Source organism: Pseudorca crassidens, chromosome 13, assembly GCF_039906515.1.
Source record: "Pseudorca crassidens isolate mPseCra1 chromosome 13, mPseCra1.hap1, whole genome shotgun sequence".
In the NCBI taxonomy this organism is placed as follows: Eukaryota; Metazoa; Chordata; class Mammalia; order Artiodactyla; family Delphinidae; genus Pseudorca; species Pseudorca crassidens.
In genome coordinates, this window is record NC_090308.1 from 32,461,077 (window position 1) to 32,481,104 (window position 20,028).

At 40.5% G+C, this 20,028-nt stretch overlaps 2 protein-coding genes across 9 annotated transcripts in view; one reads left to right on the forward strand and one right to left on the reverse strand.

The window, feature by feature from the left end:
• The window catches only part of ARHGAP18 (Rho GTPase activating protein 18), a 199,742-nt gene extending 179,890 nt beyond the window's left edge, over window positions 1–19,852 (forward strand). For 3 of the 7 annotated variants that reach the window (XM_067702130.1, XM_067702136.1, XM_067702137.1), the window contains exons 18-20: window positions 7,710–7,916; window positions 8,527–8,775; window positions 14,581–19,852. The gene's annotated coding sequence lies outside the window, so the exon portion shown is untranslated. The remainder of the gene's footprint in view (window positions 1–7,709; window positions 7,917–8,526; window positions 8,776–14,580) is intronic. The other 4 variants (XM_067702134.1, XM_067702133.1, XM_067702131.1 and 1 more) reach the window with 4 other exon arrangements.
• The window catches only part of LAMA2 (laminin subunit alpha 2), a 591,238-nt gene that overhangs the window by 6,528 nt on the left and 564,682 nt on the right, over window positions 1–20,028 (reverse strand). For both annotated transcript variants that reach the window (XM_067702129.1, XM_067702128.1), the window contains 5 exons: window positions 13,564–13,676; window positions 13,057–13,246; window positions 10,963–11,118; window positions 8,257–8,410; window positions 5,674–5,804 (listed from right to left, as the gene is read on the reverse strand). In XM_067702129.1, the coding sequence (XP_067558230.1) occupies window positions 5,674–5,804; window positions 8,257–8,410; window positions 10,963–11,118; window positions 13,057–13,246; window positions 13,564–13,676 (744 nt within the window). The remainder of the gene's footprint in view (window positions 1–5,673; window positions 5,805–8,256; window positions 8,411–10,962; window positions 11,119–13,056; window positions 13,247–13,563; window positions 13,677–20,028) is intronic.

The window sequence follows — 20,028 nt, forward strand, 5'->3', positions numbered from 1 at the left end:
TATCATGTCATCTGCAAACAGTGACAGCTTTACTTCTTCTTTTCTGATTTGGATTCCTTTTATTTCCTTTTCTTCTCTGATTGCTGTGGCTAAAACTTCCAAAACTATGTTGAATAAGAGTGGTGAGAGTGGCCAACCTTGTTCTGCTCCTGATCTTAGTGGAAATGCTTTCAGTTTTTCACCATTGAGGACGATGTTTGCTGTGGGTTTGTCATATATGGCCTTTATTATGTTGAGGAAAGTTCCCTCTATGCCTACGTTCTGCAGGTTTTTATCATAAATGGGTGTTGAATTTTGTCAGAAGCTTTCTGTGCATCTATTGAGATGACCATATGGTTTTTCTCCTTCAATTTGTTAATATGGTGTATCACGTTGATTGATTTGTGTGTATTGAAGAATCCTTGCATTCCTGGAATAAACCCCACTTGATCATGGTGTATGATCCTTTTAATGTGTTGTTGGATTCTGTTTGCTAGTATTTTGTTGAGGAGTTTTGTATCTGTGTTCATCAGTGATATTGGCCTGTAGTTTTCTTTTTTGTGACATCCTTGTCTGGTTTTGGTATCAGGGTGATAGTGGCCTCATAGAATGAGTTTGGGAGTGTTCCTCCCTCTACTATATTTTGGATGAGTTTGAGAAGGATAGATGTTAGCTCTTCTCTAAATGTTTGATAGAATTCGCCTGTGAAGCCATCTGGTCCTGGGCTTTTGTTTGTTGTAAGATTTTTAATCACAGTTTCCATTTCAGTGCTGTGATTGGTCTGTTCATATTTTCTTTTTCTTCCTGATTCAGTCTTGGCAGGTTGTGCATTTCTAAGAATTTGTCCATTTCTTCCAGGTTGTCCATTTGATTGGCATAGAATTGCTTGTAGTAGTCTCTTAGGATGATTTGTATTTCTGCAGTGTCAGTTGTTACTTCTCCTTTTTCATTTCTAATTCTATTGATTTGAGTCTTCTCCCTTTTTTTCTTGATGAGTCTGCCTAATGGTTTATCAATTTTGTTTATCTTCTCAAAGACCAGCTTTTAGTTTTATTGATCTTTGCTATCCTTTCCTTCATTTCTTTTTCCTTTCTTTCTGAACTGATCTTTATGATTTCTTTCCTTCTGCTACCTTTGGGGTTTTTTTGTTCTTCTTTCTCTAATTGCTTTAGGTGCAAGGTTAGGTTGTTTATTTGAGATGTTTCCTGTTTCTTAAGGTAGGATTGTATTGCTATAAACTTCCCTCTTAGAACTGCTTTTGCTGCATCCCATAGGTTTTGGGTCATCGTGTCTCCATTGTCATTTGTTTCTCGGTATTTTTTGATTTCCTCTTTGATGTCTTCAGTAATCACTTCGTTATTAAGTAGTGTATTGTTTAACCTCCATGTGTTTGTATTTTTTACAGATCATTTCCTGTAATTGATAGCTAGTCTCATAGCGTTGTGGTCGGAAAAGATACTTGATACAATTTCAATTTTCTTAAATTTATCAAGGCTTGATTTGTAACCCAAGATATGATCTATCCTGGAGAATGTTCCATGAGCACTTGAGAAAAATGTGTATTCTGTTGTTTTTGGATGGAATGTCCTATAAATATCAATTAAGTCCATCTTGTTTAATGTATCATTTAAAGCTTGTGTTTCCTTATTTATTTTCATTTTGGATGATCTGTCCATTGGTGAAAGTGGAGTGTTAAAGTCCCCTACTATGAAAGTGTTACTGTCGATTTCCCCTTTTATGGCTGTTAGTATTTGCCTTATGTGTTGAGGTGCTCCTATGTTGGGTGCATAAATATTTACAATTGTTATATCTTCTTCTTGGATCGATCCCTTGATCATTATGTAGTGGCCTTCTTTGTCTCTTCTAATAGTTTTTATTTTAAAGTCTATTTTGTCTGATATGAGAATTGCTACTCCTGCTTTCTTTTGGTTTCCATTTGCATGGAATATCTTTTTCCATCCCCTCACTTTCAGTCTGTATGTGTCCCTAGGTCTGAAGTGGGTCTCTTGTAGACACCATATATATGGGTCTTTTTTTTGTATTCATTCAGCCAGTCTGTGTCTTTTGGTAGGAGCATTTAATCCATTTACATTTAAGGTAATTATTGATATGTATGTTCCTATTCCCATTTTCTTAATTGTTTAGGGTTTGTTATTATAGTTCTTTTCCTTCTCTTGTGTTTCTTGCCTAGAGAAGTTCCTTTAGCATTTGTTGTAGAGCTGGTTTGGTGGTGCTGAACTCTCTCAGCTTTTGCTTGTCTGTAAAGGTTTTAATTTCTCCACCAAATCTGAATGAGATCCTTGCTGGGTAGAGTAATCTTGGTTGTAGGTTTTCCTCCTTCATCACTTTAAATATGTCCTGCCAGTCCCTTCTGGCTTGCAGAGTTTCTGCTGGAAGATCAGCTGTTAACCTTATGAGGATTCCCTTGTGTGTTATTTGTTGTTTTTCCCTTGCTGCTTTTAATATGTTTTCTTTGTATTTAATTTTTGACAGTTTGATTAATATGTGTCTTGACGTGTTTCTCCTTGGATTTATCCTGTATGGGACTCTCTGTGCTTCCTAGACTTGATTAACTATTTCCTTTCCCATATTAGGGAAGTCTTCAACTATAATCTCTTCCAATATTTTCTCAGTCCCTTTCTTTTTGTCTTCTTCTTCTGGAACCCCTATAATTCGAATGTTGGTGCATTTAATGTTGTCCTGGAGGTCTCTGAGACTGTTCTCTGTTCTTTTTATTCTTTTTTCTTTATTCTGCTCTGCAGTAGTTATTTCCACTATTTTATCTTCCAGGTCACTTATCCGTTCTTCTGCCTCAGTTACTCTGCTATTGACCCCTTCTAGAGTATTTTTAATTTCATTTATTGTGTTGTTCATCGTTGCTTGTTTCATCTTTAGTTCTTCTAGGTCCCTGGTAAATGTTTCTTGCATTTTCTCTATTCTATTTCCAAGATTTTGGATCATCTTTACTATCATTATTCTGAATTCTTTTTCAGGTACACTGCCTATTTCCTCTTCATTTGTTAGGTCTGGTGGGTTTTTATCTTGCTCCTTCATCTGCTGTGTGTTTTTCTGTCTTCTCATTTTGCTTATCTTACTGCGTTTGGGGTCTCCTTTTCACCGGCTGCAGGTTCGTAGTTCCCATTGTTTTTGGTGTCTCTCCCCAGTGGCTAAAGTTGGTTCAGTAGGTTTTGTAGGCTTCCTGGTGGAGGGGACTAGTGCCTGTGTTCTGGTGGATGAGGCTGGATCTTGTCTTTCTGGTGGGTACGTCCACGTCTGGTGGTGTGTTTTGGGGTGTCTGTGGACTTATTATGATTTTCGGCAGCCTCTCTGCTAATGGGTGGGGCTGTGTTCCTGTCTTGCTAGTTGTTTGGCATAGGGTGTCCAGCACTGTAGCTTGCTGGTCGTTGAGTGAAGCTGGGTGTTGGTGTTGAGATGGAGATATCTGGGAGATTTTCGCCGTTTGATATTACGTGGAGCTGGGAGGTGTCTTGTGGACCAGTGTCCTGAAGTTGGCTCTCCCACCTCAGAGGCACAGCACTGACTCCTGGCTGCAGCACCAAGAGCCTTTCATCCACACGGCTCAGAATAAAAGGGAGAAAAAGTAGAAAGAAAGAAAGAGGAGAAAAGAAAATAAAATAAAGTTATTAAAATAAAAAAATAGTTATTAAGAAAAAAATTTTTTTAAAAATGTAAAAAAAAACACGGACGGATAGAACTCTAGGACAGATGGTGAAAGCAAAGCTCTACAGACAAAATCTCACACAGAAGCATATACATACACACTCACAAAAAGAGAAGAAGGGGAAAAAATAATAAATCTTGCTCTCAAAGTCCAACTCCTCAATTTGGGATGATTTGTTGTCTATTCAGGTATTCCGCAGATGCAGGGTACATCAAGTTGATTGTGGAGATTTAATCCGCTGCTCCTGAGGCTGCTGGGAGAGATTTCCCTTTCTCTTCTTTGTTCTCACAGCTCCCAAGGGCTCAGCTTTGGATTTGGCCCCGCCTCTGCGTGTAGGTCGCCTGAGCGCGTCTGTTCTTTGCTCAGACAGGACGGGGTTAAAGGAGCCGCTGATTCGGGAGCTCTGGCTCACTCAGGCCGGGGTGAGGGAGGGGTATGGATGCGGGGCGAACCTGCGGCGGCAGAGTCCAGCGTGACATTGCACCAGCCTGAGGCGCGCCGTGCGTTCTCCCGGGGAAGTTGTCCCTGGATCCCGGGACCCTGGCAGTGGCGGGCTGCACAGGCTCCCGGGAGGGGAGGTGTGGATAGTGACCTGTGCTCGCACATAGGCTTCTTGGTGGTGGCAGCAGCAGCCTTAGCGTCTCATGCCCGTCTCTGGGGTCTGCACTGTTAGCCGCGGCTCGCGCCCGTCTCTGGAGCTCCTTTAAGCAGCGCTCTTAATCCCCTCTCCTCGCCCACCAGGAAACAAGGAGGGAAGAAAAAGTCTCTTGCCTCTTCGGCAGCTCCAGACTTTTTTTTTCCTGTCAAAACTATTAAGTGTTGCTTATTCCCCCTTTTGTCTCTGTGCTCCTGGATCTTTTTGCTTTACTGCCTTTGAGGATGGTTTGAAGACTGAGAGGAAGGAGGGAAGAGGATAAGGAAAGCGTATTTTAGGTCAGTGTGTGGTTTTTCTTCTTGGGAGGCAACGGCACCCTAGGATTGGAAATGTGAACAGAGCTGAAGTATGATTCCTGTTGCAAAGGCAAATAGGAAACTTGTGAAATTGCTTGCTTTGCCTTCTTCTTTTTACCTGTGCCCTATAGTACAAAGTATATGAAAACTGGTTATCTCACTGCAGGCAGGGACAGAAAAGGCAGTTAGAATTAGATTATCCATTGTGAGCAAACCGGCACAATACTTTATATTCTACTAATATAACTTTATTATAAATTTGTTCTATTGTGCAATGGTATGTGGATGCTTTTAAATAAATTGAGCAATCAATATGTCAGCTAGACATCTTCATTTCTGAGAGGTGCCTACCCCGTTATAAGAGGCAAAGACTGATTTTAGACAATCTAAGCCCTTTTTTTCCCCACTGGAATTGATAGCTTCATAGAGCATGTATTCATAAAGAGGAGAATAATTTTACTTTTAACCACACAGTAACTAGCTTGAGATCCAAAACCACTTCGGCCATTATTAGCATAGTTGGCTTACCATAGAATTAGCACATTTAAAGTTTACACTGGTCTACAAAATAAGTGTGTTGAAAACACACAAGAATTGAGATAATCCAGAAGGATGAAAAGATCCAATCTAGCTTTTTCCCAACAAAGACAAGAACAGGGCTTCAAAATAGAGCAGACGTAGAGAATGGACTTGAGGACACGGGGAGGGGGAAGGGTAAGCTGGGACGAAGTGAGAGAGCAGCATTGACATATACACACTACCAAATGTAAAACGGATAGCTAGTGGGAAGCAGCCGCATAGCACAGGGAGATCAGCTCGGTGCTTTGTGACCACCTAGAGGGGTGGGATACGGAGGGTGGGAGGGAGGGAGACGCAAGAGGGAGGAGATATGAGGGTATATGTATACATATAGCTGATTCACTTTGTTATAAAGCAGAAACTAACACACCATTGTAGAGCAATTATACTCCAATAAAGATGTTAAAAATAAAATAGAGCTTTCTACATGTAAACGACAATATCGTGAAGAGAGCAGAAATGCTTAGACTGCTGATGCTTACCTTTTCAGCGATCATTTCAATACCCATTCCATCCATTTTCTGGCTGCTGATTCCCAGAAGAACTCCAGTGGTTCTAGTTGTGCGGAATTCAAATTCTACAAGAAGGTCCAATCCTACTTTGAACCCATCAACTGTAAAATGAAAACATTTTTAAAAAATTGTGGATTCGAGTTTAGGAACTGTTAATTCAAATTTGTACAATGCCATGGTTTTATTAGCTTTCAATTCATGTGTTAGACAACTATAAGTTCCAGACTTTCGTATGGCCTACACCTCCACCATTTATAGTTATTGCTTATTTTCTTGGCTGCCTTCCTTCCTAGAATATAAATTCTGTGAGGGCAAGGACTTTTCCTATATTGCTCACCATTTTATTTCTGTGCTCACCAAAGTATCTGACACATGGTGGAGGTCGAATATATATTTGTTGAATGAATGAATGAACACAGACTAAGATTGACTCAAAGAATCTCGCAGCCAGGTGTGATTGTCAGAAGTCTTGTTGCTGGATGAAGTCAAGCATTTCAGTGATTATTCAGTAAAATTTCACTGGGGCACTCTACATGGTACCACGATGATCTGAAAGGGCTCAAATATCCCCAGACATTTTATTTATAAAGAAAGGAATTACAAATACAATTTTGAAGGATAAGATTCTGGGACATAAATAGACTTTTCTAGTTCATCAAGTTAAGTCTTTATAATTTTCCATATTTGATTCATTGGTTTATTTAATCTTTTAGCAAGTATTTAAGACATGCTTCTTAGAAACAAAGTGATCCATTAAGATCAGGCTAGACTAGACCTGCATGAAATATTAGAGGAAAACTCATGGTAATTTTTTCCAGGTCTTCTATTTATTAAGCAAGAAATAAATGCTATGTGTAACCACAACTATCTCCAATGAAGGGAGGCAGCTGTTATGTGAAAGACTTTTTTCTTCTACTGAGAACCTTGATGAGTTTGAATGGACAAAGACGGGCTTAGGGCAGATTTTAAGAATAAAGGGTAGAAGAAGCTGGAATTTTCTGCAAAAGAAAACAATGATTTTGTTTCTGTTCCTCAAAGGAGGATAAGGAAAAGAGAGAAATAACATGAAGCCATTCAGCAGAGGATAGGGGGAATGAAGAAGCTATTAAACCCCCAGAAACTGGGTAGCTGGAAAGCTTTTAAGGACAAAGGTGTCAAAGGTTTAAATTGAAGTCGTATATTTTCCAGTAATGTAACCTCCTCTGACCACCCAAGTCTTATGTAGATTGTATGACACTGTGTGTTGAGGTGATGGCAGGAGTTATTGGAAACTGGGGAAGTGGCTAATTTTCTGGTCCAGTTTGATCTCGAACCAAAAAAGCCCAGGCAGGATGGTAAGTTAATCTGTTAACTGCAGAACTTGAAGCTGAAGCTTGCCATCAATTTGACGAAGCTAATGCCAGCTATCTGAATTTGCAGAAAACTTGAGAAAAGCTTTGGGCTTTCACAGAACATGGAATTTGGGGTTCAACATAACCTCCAACATTTCAATATTTAACATACCCTGTGTTTCTCTGTTTTCTGCTTCTGCACAGGGGAAATTTCCCATGTATCCCCTGTTGGAGGGCCCTGCTCTTCCGTCTCCAACCTTTGCATGTGTGTTCAACTCATCTTTTAAACCTACCTCAAATGTCAATTCCTCCACAAAACCTTTCCTGATTTCCCCAAATTAATGTTTCCTTAAAATATCCACAGAACCTTGCTTGTGTGTCTTCTACAGTTTCTAGTTATTTTTTACTTGTCTTCTTGTGATTTCTGAGATAAAGAATCTTATCTATTGATAGCATGTTCTTGAAGGAAGGGAATGACATCTTATTTACTTCTGTTTCCCATGTTAACTTCTACATATTATGTACTCATTAATTTTTTTTCTAACCAGCAAATGCATGTTCCTATGGTAACCATAGGACTGATTCTATCTTAGAGTATGTTAATGTCAGATTTTTTTGTTATTATGTACAAGTGATTTCATATTTTTTCTTTCCAAATTGTACATTCACTGTTAGTGATCCAGACCTGCGCTGAAAATGCTCACTGGAACGGGGGGAGATACTTAAAGAAAGTCAGGGAAAGGTGCCAGTCATCATCTCCATCAGCAAGAAATGGGCACCAGTATGTGTACATTGTGTGTGAGGGGAGAGCATGAAATGGAGCCTTGCAAGGAACTGAAGAGAGGAAGCAAGGAAAATGCTGTCTCATCTCCAGAAAGAAAGGTAGATGGGGAAAACTAGAAAGTAGATACATTACATAATATAAACATATGAACCTTCTTGTAGAATTACATTTATTTTGCTATAATTGATCTCCAGGGAAGGAGATGGAATAAACTCGCCAGATAGCCTTTTACTTTATTTCTTCTATTCGTTCTTATCAGAATCGGACGTATTAATCTTTAAGAGGCATTTTTTTTTATTACTTCTAAAAGTTTTAATTTCTGGTTTAAACAAAGGATGCTAGTTTCAGACCCCAGGGACTTTTATTTTCCCACACAAACAAGAAGTCAATATTTGGACCTAGTTAATATTCAACAGAAAGGATATGGAAGCACCTCACCTGCTTTGGCAAAACCCGTTCCGTCAAAATATGTTCCTTTCTGAGCATTTGCAAAACACGTCCCGACACGGTAGCTGGAGGTTGGCTGTTCAAGATCGGCAGGGGCTTCTGCCATCTGAAGATTCCTGATGCAGCCATCAATGCTGTAGGTCACCTAAACATTCAGGTCAGAAGAAACACATATCGGGTTTTAGCAGAAGTTTGCCTTTATGTGGAATGCAATCATTGGTAGGGGGTTCTGTGTGTATAAACATCTGCCGATTGTCCTAGGCCATCTCCAGAACTGCCTGGATCGGCACCATCAGCCCAGGCTTCAGAGCGCAGGTGCAGAGAATCCGGTGTTGTGCTTCGCAACTAAGACAGCGGTCCCCATCCCCCAGGCGGCGGACTGGCCTGTTAGGAACCGGGCCGCACAGCAGGAGGTGAGGGGCGGGCGAACGAGTGAAGCTTCATCTGTATTTACAGCTGTTCCACATCGCTCGCATTACCACCTGAGCTCCGTCTCCTGTCAGCATTATGGTGAGTTGTATAATTATTTCATCATATATTATAATGTGATAATAATAGAAATAAAGTGCACGATAAATGTAATGCGCTTGAATCATCCCCAAACCATCTCCCCTGCCCCACGGTCCGTGGAAAAATTGTCTTCCACGAAACTGGTCCCTGGTGCCAAAAAGGTTGGGGACCGCTGAACTAGGATGTATCTAGCCTGGAATACGATTGTTTAGATATTCTAAATACTGCACACTACGTCTCTAGTGGGACCACTGGTTTGACAGACTCTGGGCCCCTATGGAAATTGTAACTTTTAATTAGTCTCTTATGTTTCTATTTCATGTTTCTAGTAACAGTTTATTAACCTTACTATATATACATTTTTTTCACAATCTATGTTCAAATTCTACTTGAAAAGATAATTAGGTTTGGTTCAGTGCTTCTTCCTTATGAAAATCTAAGGAAAGCAGTGGATACTTTCCTAAGAAAATGCACATACACATGAAACTTGAAAGCTTGGGTGACACATTCAAAGTTTAGGGATTTTAGAAATAAATCAATCATACTCTGCTTCATTGTATCTCATCTGGGTTAAGGGATGCAAGTTAATCACTCTTGCGACTCTCTGTTCAGAGACTCTCACTTTGATTGGCCTGCGTAGCACAGCCAATAGCTGTGAAGGGGAAGTAATATTGAACATCCACAAGAGGCGGCAAATACTGAGAACTGTAACCATCATGGACAATTGTCTTTGATGAAGAACGATGCTGCATCGTCACGTGTTCTGATTTGAGCATAGACGTGAACCACACTCGTGTGTAGTGCATTTTCTAAAAGCACTAATCCCCTGTGCTTCTTAAAAGAGTGCTTTCCAAAGCCAACCAGGACACATGGTCTGACAAAAAATTATTTTGTGAATACTGATTGATTTACAAAATTTGTGAGGACTTTAAATTCTGACTCCAGTATTGGATAACAGTACTCTATATCAGGGATCCCCAATCCCCATGGTACTGGTCTGTGGCCTGTTAGGAACTGGGCTGCACAGCAGGAGGTGAGGGGTGGGAGAGTGAGTGAAGCTTCATCTGTATTTACAGCCGCTCCCCATTGCTTGCATTTCTGCCTGAGCTCTGCCTCCTGTCAAATCAGCGGCGGCATCAGATTCTCATAGGGGCGCGAACCCTACTGCGAACTGTGCGTGCGAGGGATCTAGGTTGCACGCTCCTTAAGAGAATCTAATGCCTGATGATCTGAGGTGGAGCTGAGGCAGTGACGCTAGCACTGGGGAGCGGCTGCAAATACAGGTTATCATTAGCAGAGAGGTCTAACTGCACAGAGACCGTAATAAATCAGCTGTTTGCAGACTCGTATCAAAGCCCTAACAGTGAGTGGCAAGTGACAATGAAGCTGCATCTTACGGAGTAGACTGGACATAAGCAACATGCTTTGGGTGTCACTGTCTCCCATCACCCCCAGATGGGACCATCTAGTTGCAGGAAAACAAGCTCAGGGCTCCCACTGATTCTGCATTATGGTGAGTTGTATAATTATTTCATTATATATTACAAGGTAATAATAATAGAAATAAAGAGCACAGTAAATGTAATGTGCTTGAATCATCCCCAAAACAACCCTGTGCCACTCCACCTCCCCGCCCCGGGTCTGTGGAAAAACTGTCTTCCACAAAACTGGTCCCTGGTGCCAAAAAGGTTGGGGATCACTGCTCTAGATACTGCATCTCTCAATATTTGCTAAATGGCTAGTCCCGAAACAATACCATCAATATCATCATTATCATCTTCCTTGTTGTCTTAGTGCTTTCTGTATACTTGGTATTTTTCCAAGCACTTTAAGTATATTACCTCATTTAATCTTTCCATCAACCTTGCTTGTTTGGTTATTATTATTAAACTATTTTACAAAAGAGGGAACTTTTCAAAGAAAAATTAAGTAAGTTGCTCAGGGTCGCACAGCTACTTAACAGTTAAGCACATATTCAAACCAAGGGAGTCTGGCTCCAGGGTCCACACTCTGTTTTGTAATATTGCCTCTCATAGTCAGATCCGTCTAGAAAATTTTTTACTTCTCAGAAAAGATGATTTCCTATTCATCTATAATTGGTCATGGGCCAATGTGACCTAATAATTTAAAATACATTCATGACTCAGGCAGCTGTTTAGGCCACAAAGAAACAAATTAGACACTCACTGGACCAATTCTTCGGGTAGTGTAGTTAATGGGTAGCCCGCCAATATACAGCATTCCCACAACATCCAGAATATCAGCTTTCTTGGGACTGATGGTTCTGTTGGAGGCACCGTCTACGTAAATAATTCCTTCTTGCTTAATTCGAACAATCTTAATCTACCAAAAGAAGAGGAGTCATTAACACCAATCATAGATAAATTTCAAATATGCAGAGTATAAAGCATAAGAACTTTTAGGATATTCCTTAGGAAAAAGTGAAACAACTTACTGAGGGCCTAATATGTGCTAAACCCATAATATAAGTGAAATTAAATCTGTTTACAGAATGTCTCAAAGTCTGTCTTTTCCATGAGTACCATCTCCAAAAGAGGAGAGAATCTTCCTGGGTGAGTTTTAGATTGAAGACTCTTCTGTAGTAGCCAAGGGAGCATCTGTATCAAGAGGTATGCTTGTTGTAAGGAAACTTGCAGATTGAGAGCCCTGTCATGAATTAAGTGGGCTGCAAAATTCATGTCCAAATTCAAAAGTTCATTGGTTTGATTGAGCAAAGCCTGGTCTTCCCAGCACAAATTCAGATATGCTACATCCCTCTGCTTAAGAGGCACTTCTTGTGCAGAACTGCAGGAATGCAGTGCCATCCGGGCTGCACTGCCATTTCTGCAGCAGCTGATTAGTACAAAGTCAGGGAGGAAGATGGAAGGCTGACTGGGCTGAAATGACAGCAGCGGATTGAATTATTTTCTGGGGCAGAGTGAAATAAAAAGTGTGGAGACTAGCTTGAGCATAAAATCCTTGAGTCTGAATTTAGGAAAAGGAGCCTGTAACCCTGTGAAATGCTGGAGTACGATAATGTTTTAAAAACGAATCTACATCAGGATTAGAGTAATTTAAGACCTTATTTTACACTGATCTATTCTGGTTTTGGAAATAACTTTCTAAAAACCTGCAAGGATAAAATCCGTCCTTAATTTGGCTACTTAGCGTAATCCCAGCCTCATTGTAGCCCAACAATATGTCTTTTTCTCAAGTGTCATATTTATTACGCTATTAGCCAGAGATGAGAATAAACGTTAATGAGAGCTCCTGCATAAAGTATTTGCTAGTCATAAGCTCCCTAGAAAATTTCTTATTTCTAGATAACAAATTAGTTGACTTTGCGTTTATATTGTATTTTTTCAGGTTCCTTGGCTTTCTATATGATACGACAAGTCCAAATATGTTAATATATAAAATCCAATATCTAATAATATCTTACTCTAAAAATTAAACATTTAATTTGTCCACCGAGGGAAGCTTTACTTGATAGGCTACCACAGGTGCAGAGACAAATTCCGAGTTTTCGTTTGAATCAGGCAGTATATTATCTACTTGCAGTCATGCCAAAGAGGACAGTAAGCTGGCAGGTGAGCCTTCTGTGCCCATAATAGTACCAGCTTCTGGGTGTAAGGCCAACATTTAAAAAGTTGTTCCAAATGACTGTTAGTGGAAATGATACCCCAGAGGCCTTTAAACGGGAGGTAGCAGATTCTCAGACTCTTGGTGTGCTCAGACCACTGTGGGGTGGGGGTGGGGGGAAGGCACAACCATAGGGCCCATTTTAGGTTGCCAGCTTTTAAGCTGGTCAAATATTATTTCATAAAGAGAGGTTATTTTAGCACTTTAAAAATAGGAAAATATAATCTTAGAAGAAATATTATTCCTTTCAATTGAATACATAGAGCTTTATGATTAACGCACTCCATTGTCCCATAATAATAATAATACTTACTTAGAGTACTGGAAATGTCTTCAATTGCCTGGCCCTAGTTTGTGGACAGATGTTTGGGAACCACAGATGTACAGCAATGATGGAATCTTATAGCACCATGATGAGGCATGTAAGTGGTCGACTGTAAACCTACCCAGGTTTGATCGCGTCTTCCTAGGTTGGGCAGTTGTATATGGCACTTACTGTATTTTTGGCCTCGGCCACGTTCCAGTACCGCCAGAGTCAGTGTCTGCACTGGCAAGATAATACTGGCACCAGGGGAATGCCGATGGCTGCCACCCAGTAACCCCCTCGTAGGGCACTGCCAACATCCTGGGGACTATTACCTTGTGCCAATGGCCATCATTGATTTTGGTGGGGATCATGGTGTTGGTGTCACCACTTCCCAAGTCATAACTGAAGTAGGGCAATCCATTTCTCAGCTGAACTGTAGCAAAATCAGCATGATTGATCCGGGCCATGTAAAAGAGCAAGCCTGATTCAGCTTCGGTTCGCACTTCAAATTCAATGGTGAGACTGTGAAATAAAAGTATGGGAAGTAAAACAGAAGAATAAGAACGTTCTTATTCTAGGATACAGTGGCATCTGATCGTGGTGCTTTTTCGTAAAGGATAGCAAAACCTTTTCCAAGGTGAGGACTATCTAGGTCTGCTGAGTTCAACTGGCTTCTCAGGCTCAGACAAATATTCATATAATTCTATTCTTTACAGTATTCAGTGAACTAAAAAAGCTCACCTCATTTATTAATAAATATAGTTAATTAAACTTGAATAAACAAATACTGAGTACTTCCATTTATCGGTTCTTGTCTAATATCTCAGAATAAATCATACCGGTTTTTAACTTTGGTGTCATCAAACGCGATTGCAATGTGACTGTTTCTCGAAAGCCCAAACTGTTTGCTCCCTATCAGGAGAGCTGGTTCCGATTCTGCAGCACAAGGAGCCTGTAAAATACCAAGGAGAGAAGGAACAGAGATTTTGGACTCCATTCTTTAAAAATGTAATGCTGCTGTCTAATGGTTTCTTATATTTTAGTTTAATGTTCTTACAAAATCTCGTTTAAGTTCCTTAGAAATGAAAGCTGCCTTTTATTCATCGCTGTACTCTACTACATAGCAGGTACTTACTATTTATACTGTACCTTTGCATTGCCAAAGGAATGGTGCTCAAAAATGTTCATTGATTAATGCATGTTTTCATTATCCTTTAAGGAACTCTATTATTTATATTTCTGAGCAAACTGGAATTTCCTTCTCACTTTTACTTCATTTATGAAGAGTTATATCGTTAGAAGATTGAACAGGGAAAATGACAAGCTTGCCACTGGGTTACAAGAGTAGAAAAATGTGTCCTTCTTGTCCTCCCCATTTCTCTCTCCCACCGGCTTACTTTTTCTTGAAAATTATCGGTGCTAGAAGGTTTCCATGAATTTAGACTTTCAAGCTGGTGTATCTCAACTTGCAAGTCAGCCCATTCAGGCTTAGCCCGTTGCTAGGCAACCCAGCACACTTTTTAATGTAACCTGCCATACACCATTTCAACTGCCACTGTTCAAAGATCAACTTCCTAGGGTGCTTACAAGGTAGAGCTCGCTGCAGGGCTAGCTTCAGAGGCAGGCTTCCTGTGTAGTCACTGAGCTTAATGCTCTGCTGTCACCATTTTGAAATTCTTAATAATTTTTGAACAAGGTACCCTGCATTTTCACTTGGCCCTGGGCCCTGCCAATTACATAGCCAGACCTGACTGGGTAGACCTTACTTGGCTACTGTAACCCTCAGCTCAATAGTTAATCAAGGCTCCTCAAATTACCAAAACCACAATTCCTTTCCTTGGTCTCTATTTTCACAGAAATAGCTCCGAGTACAAGCTGCTTAAGAAGTCTTTTACAACACAAAGTACGTGAGAAAATAAATAACCTGCCTGCTCTCAACAACACATCTGTTTTTAAAGATCTGCACTTAATAGCTGTGGATGGGCCACTGCCCCAGTGCGCCGCTGACTCAGCAGAGGTTCCCAAACAGCCCAAGGCAGGCTTTCGATGCGGCATGCTCTCCCCAGGGGGTACCTTGGAGATGACTCGTCAGCGCACAGGAAATTTTTACTTGATGAGGAAAAGCCTTGCCCTCTTTTCTCTGGAGCTTAGTCAAATGGAGCACTCTGCCACAGCAGGTAAAAAGCTTTAAGTGTTTTGAAATGCTGTAAAATTGGGCTTTATGGAAGTATTTCCCTTCTTGCTTCCCAGGAGATGGTCAGTTACAAAGAGCAGACTGTGGCTGAAATTCACACAGATATGCAAAAACCCAGCGGGTAGAACAGGAACATGCTACTTATTCATACAGCTGAATGGACCTCTCTTGGAATCAACATGTGGCACCTTTCTTATTACCCTGACTGCAAAAAGAGCCCAAATGGAAAGGCCTTGGTAGCTTAATGTCTCAGCCTTCAATGATGCCATTAATAGAACTGGGAACATTTATCAACCTCTCACAATATTTCCTGTAGAGAGGACCGTCACAACACACGTAAGTAGCCTGCAGAAATCTCGAAGAGAATCCAACCTGCTGGGAGTCCATCAGGGGCAGAATTTAGCTACAATATCTCTAAAACCCTCAGCTCTGAAAAACTGAGGGATTGAAAAGGTCACTGGATGTGGAGGAATTAGGGAACTATAATGCATAGCCTAAAAGGAAACCACCAGCAGGTTATTTCTGTGTTCTTGTTAACATTGTCTAGTGGCTACATATATATGTTAATATAAAACAACTTTTCTCACGTAATTTTTTAAATTATGAAAGTGGCTATTGTAAAGAGTAGGTCTTTTATGGGTAGCAGCTATTTGTCGTGGAGACCTTTTGTCTTTACATGTTTGGGGCGTTGTGGCCTGAACACCATGCTAACCTTGCTTGCTGGTAGACTGGACACGTGATTTCCAACACTGGTCTTGAGCTGAGCGGCTCTGCCACACATTATCAGATTTTCTAGATGAAAAAGGCCCTGCTTACATTGTTTTAGAAAAACCTTTGACTTCCTAAGGGTCCTGTTTAGAAGCGTTACATGGTACATACACCCACTTGAAATTCAGGAAGAGCAGTGTTACCCGGAGAGGCTTCTGCTTCACTTTTACAACAGGTGGATCCTGAGAAGCAGGTGGAAAACAGTGGCTAATAAAACCGTGTTCTCAGATTGGCCAGTTTTATAGAAGAGGTGCATCACTCTATTAGGTAAATGCAAAGTATAAAGCCGTTATGTAAGTTCATTGTTCTTTAAGGACATCCGAGTTGACATTTACTGTCATCAATTTGCAGTGGGATGGATATTATGGAAACAGTTTAAATAAACTGTCTATCACCTTCCTTTATAAAACTGGCAGTTGAAAGAGGGCAGAGAGGTTCCAGTGTAAGAGGATTTTCTGTGTATCTACTTTAGGATTTAAATGGGAAGACAATTCTCCAACAGTCTCTGATCTGGTAATGTTTTTGGTGCAAGCCTAGATGTCTCCTCTCACTTGGTTAAGGGGAGGCGGGATGGATTGTGTCTGCTTTGCATCACTTTCCCTTGGGTGGATCTGAAACAAGGCCCGATATTCCCAGCAGGTTTGCCTGTTTGTTGTGCCTCTTCTTCCTTGTCCCTCACACCCCGCAGAGGGTGGAGCTCCTCACCTGGCCACTCAAGCAGCTCTTTTCCTTCTAATAGCATTTTTTTTTTTTTTTTTTGTGGTACACGGGCCTCTTACTGTTGTGGCCTCTCCCGTTGTGGAGCACAGGCTCCGGATGCGCAGGCCCAGTGGCCACAGCTCACAGGCCCAGCCGCTCCGGACCGGGGCACGAACCCATGTCCCCTGCATCGGCAGGCGGACTCTCAACCACTGCGCCACCAGGGAAGTCCCTAATAGCATTTTAAAGAGTGACCATGTGAGATGGAATAGAAAATGCCCCAAGGTTTGCACGACAATAAAATGATCTTGTCATTAAGGACATTTTCAACCCTGCTTCCCATAGAAATCTAAGCTAAGAGGAAGGATCTTCTAATGAGGTAATTTTAAGGAACCTTTAAAGAATGGCTGTTGAAAGATGAGTCGTCCTTCTCCAAGCCAGTGTGAGCTCGAGGGGAGGCATTGTCTTTATGGATGTGATACATGACCTGTGCTATTTTGGAAACACTTATCTCTGAAATGTGTTAAAATAATAATACAAATAGCAGTGGCTCATCAATCTCAGCATGTTACAATCCTGCCACCTTGTGGGGACTCTTTAAAGTACATATGGGGGAAAATAGAGGGCAGGATGTGCTTGCTCCTTATTTGTCTCTGCTTGGCAGGTGACAAGATGTGGGCAGACAAGACTTGGGTGGGGAGTCTAAATGTGGCCCTGCACCTGTTGCTGAGAACAGGGACACAGCTGGAGAGGATTCTGAAGGAAGCCATGCTGCCCATAGCCATGCTTACGCAAGTGGGCAGAGCCGCAGGTTAGTAATGGAGCTTAACATTTTCACCCTCATATTGTTAACTGATTTCAGATCAGAATAAAGCATGGTCATTTCCAACTGCTGATTGTTGGCTGACGTTTGGAAATGAGTTACTGGATTCAGGATGGCATATGATTGGTGGATAAGCATTCCTTGACTCTAGATTGGTGCAGAGTAGAGATTTCAGTTGCATTGATCAAAACTGGCATCTCTGTCCTTGAAAGCACCAAATGATAAATGATATAAAAATTGCATCATTGGAGTATAATCTGCAAAAATACTGGTTCACTATGCTGTACACCTGAAAATAATGTAATATTGTAACTCAACTATACTTCGATACAAAATTAATTTAAAATAGCATCATTTTCTTCTTTCATGAGTCAAAAATCCTCTAACAAATGTGGGCTAACATGACATCTGTGAAGTTGGGTGCTTCTTTGTGATGCTCTTTCAGCATGAATACTAAGCGGAAGATACTTTTTACGGCACTGACTTTAATATTTCTGAAATACAAAATCCCTATTCAAGCTGTTTACTGAGAAACTGAGTTTAACTCCCTGCACATAAGCTTTTTTGCTAAGTAGTGGGCATTTGCTAACTCCCTGCACATAAGCTTTTTTGCTAAGTAGTGGGCATTTGCGGCACTATTTACACACTAATGCCTGAACAGTAATTCTTTGCAGTATGGAAAATGTATGTTTCCCCTTTAAATACATATCAGTATCCAATTGATTTATCCTTTGGCCGGGACTGTACTTAGCTTTTAAAATCACAGCATTCAATCTGCTGGAGGAAGAGCTTTCTTTTGCTCTATTCTTTCCTTCTCTGCTCCCTTCTTTCCCCCAACTCCCCAAGAGCCCCGAACAGCACAGGGACTCTTCCTGGCTGCTCTTCTTAGTTATTCACGTTTTAAAATTTAAAGTTCAAAGTTCAACTTTCCAATAAACTTCAAGTAAAAAAAAAACAAAAAACATGCAGCCAGCTTACTGTGTACAAATCCACACAGGCCACGCTGGTTGTAAAGACTTGGTATAAACGCCGTATATACCTGCTGAGAACCTGTCACATTTTGACAATCTTCTGTAATACTAGAAGTCCACACGCTTAATCCCTCCCGTCCTCCACGAGAAATAGCCACAAATAAAACAAACATGTAGAAATGTTTTATGCAGCTCTAAATGGGCTGAAGAATAAAAAGTATAAAGAGAAGACAGGGTATCACACTATCAAATGAGATAATACGCATAAAATATGCTCTCTGATCTGTGATGTTCTGGCATGTATTAATAATAGGATTGACATAATCCATTTCACAGGGCAGGGCTTTCTCAAGATACTCTTAAATTGCCCTGGAGGAGAGTGAATGTCGTCCTGTTGCTGTAAGCTGCTGGTGGGGAGGGGTACGATGGCATAAAGAAGAAAACTAAAGGAACTGAGAATAGGAGAGGGTTTCTGTCCACTGTGCTAGAACAAATAAAAACATATAGATAGGTAGTTCCCACTTCTGGAATTAGTGTGTAAGTCTTAATTCTTAAAATTCTGAATTCTGATCTTAAAAAAAGAAAAGAAAATGGTGAGAATTGAAAATGATAGGAGACTTGAGAGATAATGACCATATCGTGTTGGAGTTTGTTTAAAAAGGAATGCTCACCCTCCTTTTCCTAGCGCTTGATCTCACCCTAACAGTGTGAAAGGTTAAACTAACTAGTTCCCTTAGAAGAAGAATGATGGAGTGTTACTGTGAGCCGGGCATGGTGCTGGGTGCTTTGCACACAGTGTATATAATTTAGTCCATGGTAATCCTCAGGGTAGATAATTATCCTCATTTTTCAGTGAGTTTACTTACATTTAGAGAGGACAGTAAGTTATTCAGTGAGCCCCCCTGAGTTCACTGAGTAAAGGTAGGTGGGTTATACCAAGACAGGCAGGCAGACCCGCATCGTGGATAACTTGGATTAAAGAAGACCCAGTTTATTTCCTCAGTGACTCTCAACGCAAAGGAGCTGAGAGGGGATCACGTACCATGTCCCTCTTCCCCAGTGAAGAAATCAGCTATATAACTGGATGTTGTGGAGGAATCAAGGTTGAAAGACCACTGCTTTTGTCTTTTTAAACATTTATGAAAGCAAAACACATTTAAGAATGTTTTTTGAAATGATGAAAATCATCTCTGGACCATATACCTCTGCTGTTAGCATCTGATGCATTTCTTGGAAAGGCTTTTCTTATGCATTTTTCTAGCTATTGATATAGACATGCTTATGCAGTATACAGAGTTTTATATCCTGTTTTCCCTACTTAACATAATGTCATAAGTATGTCATCCTCATTTTGTTTCAATTGAAAGATTTTAAGAGTATGGTGGCATATTAAAATTTGCATTTCATGGACCTGTTTTCACACTTCTAGGTACCACTACCCATTTTGTTTGGATGGAGTTTAACGGTGTCCCCTGCCATGCTTCTAATTTTCAGTCTTGGAAGCCAGCAGGTTGTGTTTGCAGCCCATATTGGCATTTATCCTGACTGACCTCTACACATATTTGCTTACTGTGGTATTTATGTTAATGTCTACTTTCTCAAATATGTCTCTCAGTTTCTCTTTCTTTCTCTTTCTCTGGTAGGCTCTTAATAAATATTTTTCATAAAATAAATGTCATAAATGTCTTATTCATCTTTGCATTTAGTAGCCTTTTAATAAATATTTGTCATGAAATAAATTGTCAAACCTTTAAGTAGCCTTTAAAAAGCCGACACTTCTCTCCACACACACGAAAAATAAAGAATGAAGATAAGGGAAAGAAATCAGATTAAAAGAGGAGATCTGTAT